We start from the raw sequence: 8,262 nt of genomic DNA, 5'->3' as shown, positions 1-8,262 counted from the left end.
CAGCACCAAACAACACAATGCAAGCTCACTCGCTCGGTCTTATTTTTCACTAGAAGCTTAGTATTTCGTTCCTTGGAACTAAAACAAAAATAGCAGAATAACACCTCTAGAACACGATTGAATGTTACGTTGTATGTTTTAACAATACTGGCTGCATATAGTGGAAAACTGACTGCACATCCCTTCTCTGGACATGTGTCCTTCCTGCTCTGTGTATAACATAAAAAACATTAGAATTTTGCTAATTACTTAAAGTCATGGGATAACTCATCAAAATTAACAAAGGAATTTCACGTTTTGTAAAGTATATGGAGCATCATCAAAGATGTGTCAGGTCATACAAATCTAGTCAGGTGAAAGAAACAAAATGTTTCTCATCAATTATATACAGGTTTATTAGAGCAAGTTGTCATGTTTTAAATGTGCAATGGTTTCACAATTTCCTTTTTCTTTCCATTCTCATTAGTGTGGCCTCATGATAACCCAAAGCAGCTGTTAAAAAACAAACAAACAAACAAACAAACAAACAAAAAATCTCTACAAATGAACAACTATAAAAATATGTGCTGTATAAACTACAGGTTACAATTACAATTATGTGAAAAAGAAAAACAACAACAAACAAACAAAACTCGGTATTTACAAAAATGCCTGGAATCCAAATAGTCCAAAGTCATTTTATTGATTTAATTACAGAAACAGAACACTCATGGAGTACATTTACACTGACAAGCCCCAAGTGTAAGCCTAGGCTTTGTAACATACTTGGAAGAAACTGAAAATTATAATTTTGAAATGGTTTACTCTTTTTATTTATTTGTCATTACCCTGCTTAGTTTTATGATCAGTATTATTGTACATTTGTTTTCTCAGCATCTTCTCTGTTTGAATAAAAAGTGTAGTAGAAAAATAATTCAGCAAACATGAAAATTCTGTCAGTGCAGCTAATTGTTTTTGAATATATATTTTATGTACAGAGAAAGTAGTAACACAAATATAAAACTAGGCAAAGAGTAGTGTACTTAACTTGAAACATTTGCAATTTCAGTATTTGTGAATTATCGACTTGTGAAATATATGCAGTATATACAATGTGCTCAAATACACTCACACAACACCACTGCATGCGTCTTTTGGACTAAAATATGCTTTCATTGTCATATACCTTCACCCATAACTGGTGAGAACTGTTGTCATACCCATGTCAAAAAGACAGCCTGCTAAATAAAAGCCCTTCCACCATGCTATCCTTTTGGTTCTAGTGTTTTGGACACCACCAACAAAATACTAGAACAGATTGCTCTCCCGGAGAGCAGAAAATGCTGACAAGAAATGTAGAGAAAAGAGCAATGATTTTCTTTTGTGACAACAAAAATCCATTTTTTTCTTTTAAGTTTTTATTTTTGAGCCATATTCTTCGTACTTCTTTGCCTGGAATAGTCAGTGATACATCTAGCAGCTCCTGAAGCAAATGATGGGTTGAATATGGTCTTATCTGTCTCTAGCTCTATTAATTTCTGCTACCATTACTGAGAGAGGCATGCGGCCAGCATCATCCTCAGTAAAAGCTATAGTTGCAGCCCCTTATGTTTCTCCTCAAGCAATTAGCAAAGGAATCTTGGTTGCCTGACTTTGAGGGAAGGAGGGCAAAAAAGAAATGTGCTGCTGAGGTTCCTGCTGTGCACATGCCCCACAGCTCTGTAGGGCCAGCTGGAACCATGCCTGGAGTCCTGCATAGTGCCGGGGGAACGACTGGATTTCAGGACCCAGACAGCTGAGGAAAATGGAGCAGATGGGTAGGTAGAAGAGAGGAAGAACATCATGCAGATGCCCACTGAACACCACCAGGTCTCTTTTTGGTTTCGCTACTCTAAATGCAGAACATCTCAAAGAGGTCCTCAGGACTTTGAAAACTCTGCAGAAATTATTCAAGGAGCTTCAAAATCCGGTCCCCAGGTAAAGCACAGTCTCCACAGAAAGACACAACAGGATTATTCAGAAGCTGTAGACGCTATGTTTGGCTTGGCATGCATTGTAGTGAAGACAAGCACACTTTGAATGCTTGATTAATAGTAAATGTGATGTGGTGCCTTTATTGCAGTTTACCGCTGTTTTCACAGCCTACATTGTCATGACCTGCCACAAATAAATAAATAACATTGACAATTTTTACATATTTCCAGAAGATTTGCAAGCTTGATTCCCAAATCTGTGTCTTGGAATGTACTGATTCTGCAGCCATTACCAAAGAGCAACATCCCCCCAAATTTATGGAGCTATTTTACTTAAAGAACAAAAGTGGCTCAATTCTAGCTGTTTTTGTGAACAAACAGACAAAAGATATGATTCTTTCCCACAAAGCAAACATTTCTGGTAGTCAAGATGAGTTTTCTTGGTGCTGAGCTAGTCATAGCTTACCATACTAATTTATCAAAATATCTTTTTTTAATAGTTAAAAAAATTAAAGGTAGGTGTAACAATACAAACAAAATACCATATAACTTCCACCAACATGAGGGGAAGAAGAAATGTCACTCTAAAAATCAAACTCCACAATCCACATGCAGACACTGACAGCAGTTACAGCTTTTCCTTCTTAAGTGTTGTTACATTTTGTCATTAAATGAGAATTACTAACATTCTGAAATTGCTTTAATGGATAAAGCAGTGTGATCAATGAGATTCCCAATAATTTAGAGCCTGTCTAATCATGTTCCTTACCTGGTCAGTCTGGACTTTCTTCCAACTCCTTCCTGTTTGTGTTTAAGACTAAAGTGTGATCTTACTTTTATCATCTTCTTCCTCTGTGTAAGAAGTTTTAGGCATCAATGCTAGAGAGCGGGGTTATCCCAAAGTATGTTAACTCTGCTATTTTTACTGCTGTGAGCAAGCAAACAATGTGCTTATTTTAGAAACAAAAAATACAATGAATAATAAATTCTATTTAGAAAAATAATTGCTTTATTATTGTCATGCCTTCCTGACGAGTTGCCAAGTCCCAGATACCTTTCATACAATAATTTACAGGCTGCAGAATAGCTTATTGAGCAAGGCAGAGCATTTTTTCTTGGGGCCATCTCAGCTGTTCCTTGCTGCCACGACCTTGACCCTTGGCCAGCTTGAAGTGCTCTGCCACAGCCTTCCCGAGTGCTGCCAGCAGGCTGTGGGGACTGCCTGCCCGGTGTCTTCTCAGGTGGGAATGGGGATGAAGCTGGTCGATTTCGAGTGGGGTGACTCCCTCCAGGTGTTCAAGCTGTGGGTTGGGCTCCTGTTGTTGGTGAAAGAAGTCTGTCGCCTGCTGTTGCTGTTCGAATCTTCCTTACTCAGCGTTTGCTTCACTTTTTGGCAGCAAGGGAAGCTCTGTATGCAGTCTTGCAGGAGATGCCCGCTGAAGAACATGTAGATCCACGGGTTACAGCAACTGTTCAGGCTGGCCAAGAGAGCAGTGACTGTAGTAGCAGTGTTTTCAGAGTCTGGGGGGGGAAACAAAGGGGTTTAACCATCAAAGGAACATGCTCAGCCTTCAGTCAATTGCTTTACTAACTCTTTTTTTCTTTTCTTTTGCAGTTGCTGAATAATCCCAGTTCTATGAGGTAGTGACTTCAGCAACGGTATTTGAAACAAATACGGGTATAATCAGGAAAGTTCCTACTTATGCTAAGCTTACATTGAAGTCAATGGGAATTTTTCTGAATAGACTTCAGAAATCCGTGACAGAAGTATGGGGCAATCCAGCACAGCCCACAGGCACGGAATAATGCTTTAGCCCTTTTCCACTGGTGTTTATCCATGTGTTGATAAGTCTGTGCTTATATTTTAATAACAGACTTACTTTTTTACAGTTTTTATTCAGATTTTTGCTTAAAAAAAACGGTTACTGTGGGAAGCAACAGCAAAATTCCCACAGCTTTCTCACTGCTTTCAGTAACACAGGGTTTTGCTGGGTACATTTGCACACTGAAATTTGTTCAGAGGTTGAACAAATGTTACCGAAAGAACAAATGGAAGTTAGCACTACGCCACTGAACAGTTACGCTGTGCTACTTTTTCTAATTAGTTAAATTATCAAGTACTGTAAATATATGGTGGAATCAATTATTAGTGAGCCCTCTTTGTAAAGACTGAAGCACCACAGAAGTACAATTGCAGTGCTGTACAGTTCCATCAGATTTAAAGCATCTCTTCAAACAAACCCACCAAACAGCCTTATGTTCAAACAGCCCTGCATTTCTTTCTATGATTTTTGAGGTACGTAAATAAATAAATAAACATCTGGTTGTCTACTGCAAGCATTTATTTCTCTGTATAAACCTGCATCCTTGACTTTAGTTCTGTAGTAGGGGCAATCAGTGCTCTCAATGCAGTAAGTGATAATTTGGGTATATTTACAAATTAAAAAAATAATAAAAAATTATGACTTCCAGCGTTTTGATTTGCACCTTTCTCCCTGTGAAGAACCTGGGTGTATGTTACCACGCTGCCTGTCGTGCCTCATGCAACAATTTGAAGCTCACCAACTATCTCCAGCCGGATTTAACAGCGGGACAGGCATCCCCGAACCAGTCCCCACCGTGCCGCGGCAGCCGGTGGATGGCAGAAGGAGATGCTGGGGGTGCCCCGGAGCAGGGAGTGGGACGGCAGGGGGGCACCCTGGGGGCAGGAGCCCGGCTCCCCCCTCCGAAGCCTGGCCGGTGCCGGCAGGACGGCCCCGGGGGCTGCAGCAGGGCCAGCCCCGGGGGTCGGGACGGCTGATCCCGGGTCGGGACGCCTGATCCCGGGTCCCCCTCTCGCCCCCCGCCGCCACCTACCGAGCCACGGGAAGCGCTGGTCCCAGACGGACCACATCTGGATGGTGAAGAAGGGCGCCCAGCAGACGACGTACGCCGAGACGATGACGAAGGTCATCTTGACGGTGCGGATCTTGGCTCGGGAGATGCTCCTGACGCTGCTGACACAGGGGGCGAGCAGCAGCCCCCGCCGCGGGGCCGGGGCTCCCCCGCCGCCGCCCCCCGCCCGCCGCCCGCCGCCCGCCGCCGCCGCCTGCCCCGGGCGCGCCTTGCCGCGGGCGTTGCGCCAGATGTGGTAGCAGATGAAGCCGTAGCAGGTGGCGAGGATGAGGACGGGCGCGACGAAGATGCCGCCCGTGATCCAGGTGACATAGGCGCGGGGCCCCCAGGGCATGATGAAGTGCGCCCAGCAGTCGTAGACCCGCGAGCCGCGCTCCACCTCGCTGAGGGAGAAGATGAAGTACTGCGGGGTGCTGAGCAGCAGGCTGAGCGCCCAGGCGGCCGCGATCATGCCGTAGGAGCGCTTGGTGGGCTGCTGCAGCGTCTTCAGCGGGTGGCACACGGCGATGTAGCGGTCGGCGGTCATGGCCACCAGCATGTACGCCGAGGCGAACATGCCGAAGACCTGCAGGTGCTTGACCACCCGGCACAGCCCGTCGGGGCCGTGGAAGCGGTGCGTGACCTCCCAGCAGAGCTGCGGCAGCACCTGGAAGAAGGCCACCACCAGGTCGGCCAGGCTGAGGTGCCGGATGAAGAGGTGCATGCGGGACGCCTTGCGGGGCGTGCGGCGCAGCGCCAGCAGCACGCTGCCGTTGCCCACCACGGCCACGGCGAAGGTGACGGCCAGCACGGCGATCTCCAGCTTGGCCAGCTCCTCGTCGCGCCCGAACGGGTCCCAGCCGCCCAGGCTGCCGTTGGGGGACCCCGACCAAGCCTCCTCGGGGCTCGGGCTGCTGCTGCTGCTGCTCCCTCCGCCGCCCTCCGCCGCCCGCCAGCGGCTGCCGTTGCCGGGGGGGGAGCCCCCAGCCCGCGGGGAGCCGGTGCCGCCCGCGAGGCGCATGGAGGGGGCTGCGCCGCCCGGCTCGGCCCGGCTCGGCTCGGCTCGGCTCGGAGCGGCCCCGCACGGCCCCCGCTGCCCGCCCAGAGGCTCCGGCGGTGCGGAGCCGAGCGGGGGCCCCGGGCCTTTATCCCCCGCGGCGGGAGGCGAGGCGAGCCGGCAGCCGCCGTGCCAGTGGCTGCCCGCCGCCTGACGCCAGCCCCCCGCCGGCCCGCCCCGCCTCGGCCCCGCCGACAGCCCGCGGGCAGCCCCGGGGGGACGGGGGACGGCCGGCGGGGCCGGGAGGGAGGCAGGGATCCTCCTTCCCCCCGGCAGGGATGCAGGGAGGCTTCCTCGACGGCAGCCGTCCCGCAGGGCAGCCCGCTCCGGCAGGGAAAGCCGTCGGCGTGAGCTTCGCTCTAAGGAGATGCTCGGAAAAAAAAACACCCCAAAACCCAAAATACTCTCAAGAAACCAACCCCCAAACTCAAAAGCTGTGGCACAGAAAATGTGGCTGTGTGAAGTTCTCAGTAAAGCTCCTTCTCTAAAGGTGCCGTTCTTCCAAAATCCCTTATTTATTTATTTACTTATTTACTCTTATTTACTTACTTACTTTGTGAACAGCTCAGGGCACGATTCACGGCTTGGTGCCTGTTCCCTGCTGCACCGTGAACATTACCAGAGGTACTGGTAAGCATCCGTTCCAAACCCGGTTTCTGGGCTGATTTGTGGTGAAGTCAAACTACTTTACATTATGGTGTCGAAAACTTTGTCAGTCGAACACATTCCCACACGGCGTCCCAGCTTTTCAACAGCAGTTCCAAGACATCACCTTAGCTATACACTGTATTACACCCAGGAAACCTTATGAACCACACAGCACATTAATGTGTGTGATTGCAGGTCTCAGGTCAACTACCGAAGGAATTCAATGCCTCATACCACAGATCTCACAACACACAGCTGCCAAGTACACAGCATCATGCCCTGCCGTAAGACCTGCTGGAGGTACTGCCTCTGCCTCCAGCAGGCTTTACAGGAGCTGGACACTGCATAAATGAATGTTGTGATTAGGGAAATTGTGCTAACAGCTTTTCTACTGTGCAAACCACGTAAGTATCATAAAGCTCTGTTCACTACTGAGTATGTCATTTCTGCAATAGAAACCATGAAAGTTTCAGGTGTGACAAAGACATCCCTACAACAGCCAGACAATAAAACAAGGGTGGTCATGCTGAGTACTGAGAGTTTGTCAAGCCCACATCTTCTCAGAGAGGTCCCTCTCCAGCCCATATTCATTTCATCCGGGCAATGCTTTTAAGAGTGTTTCCAGAGGAAAAGGCTGAAAACTTGCCTCAACATCATTGCACAAGGCTGCGCTTGGTGACCATAGGCAAGGTTAACATGGAATGGATGCTGATTTTTGCTGTCAGACAGAAGTGACCCAAGGATAGTCATTATACTTTCTTTCCCCAAATTAGTCAATAATCATGTTTTTATATATCTAACCAGGCTGTTGCAAATTTGTTGTTTCTACTGATCTAGGTAATTCTGCAGAGGGTTTTATTTATATTTAGTACTGCAAAAATGTCCTTCTGCTCCAAATATTAAGTATATTCAGGGCCCCTGAGGTTTCTATACTAGTGTAATTGGGGTCTAGACTGCTTCTGCTTTCTGAATTCTAACAGTATCTGTGTGTAGATGGAAGTCACGGATAAAATGTTGTTCAAATTAAACAAGGAATCAGTGTAGTTTTCAGTCAAAGTAGCTGCCCTTTATTAAGCTGAAGCCAAGTAACGCTCCCCTATCTGACCAGACATGGAGAGAGCTCCTCTGCCCACAGAAAGCTGTAACATGGAGAGCAACTTGGGGAAAAGCAGCTAACAGAAAACTTGTAGAACACCCTTCTAAAAAGAAAAAAAAAAAAAATACATCGTTGGGAAGACTGCTAGATGAAATGAACATCTTAACCCTGTGATTCACCTGGAGCTCAGCTTGGGACTAAAGACTCAGGAAAGAAAATTGAGGTTGCCCTTACAGGAAGCGTTCGTTTGTACTATGCATGCACCTTTCTACTAAAATGCCTAAAGATGGCAAGGATTTGTGGCTTACTCTCGGCAGGCATACACGTTTCTGCAAAAATGCTGAAAGGTTGCCAGACATCTTTCAGTATGTTGAATTCATTAATGACTGAATGGCTTATACAAAATACTCCAAAATGTAATTGGAACAGGACCTGGTTTGCTGCCAAATGTAGCTGTTTTCTGTTCATATATTGTGGTGGTGGTGGTGACTTTTGCTGCCTTTCGACAGTCCTAGGCTCTTCTTCCAGGGCTAGAAAACAATGCTTTGAGCAAGCCAAAGTCTCAGGATTTTAATCCTTGGACATTGGTGATGATTTGCATTTTCAAGCGAAGTTTTTCACCAAAGTGTAAGGGG

General features: G+C 47.0%; 1 protein-coding gene across 1 annotated transcript; it reads right to left on the bottom strand.

Moving 5' to 3' along the window:
* Nucleotides 1-377: 377 nt before the first annotated feature.
* Nucleotides 378-6,004, bottom strand: AVPR1A (arginine vasopressin receptor 1A). Its single transcript, XM_068669325.1, has 2 exons — nucleotides 4,809-6,004; nucleotides 378-3,473 (listed from the first exon to the last, which is right to left on the bottom strand). The coding sequence occupies exons 1-2, from the start codon at nucleotides 5,845-5,847 to the stop codon at nucleotides 3,190-3,192; spliced, it is 1,323 nt and encodes a 440-aa protein (XP_068525426.1). The 5' UTR covers nucleotides 5,848-6,004; the 3' UTR covers nucleotides 378-3,189.
* Nucleotides 6,005-8,262: the final 2,258 nt, after the last annotated feature.

This window comes from Anas acuta, chromosome 1 (genome assembly GCF_963932015.1).
Source record: "Anas acuta chromosome 1, bAnaAcu1.1, whole genome shotgun sequence".
NCBI classification, from domain to species: Eukaryota; Metazoa; Chordata; class Aves; order Anseriformes; family Anatidae; genus Anas; species Anas acuta.
Note: the sequence above shows the minus strand (reverse complement) of the source record. Positions and strands in the feature narration are given on the sequence as shown.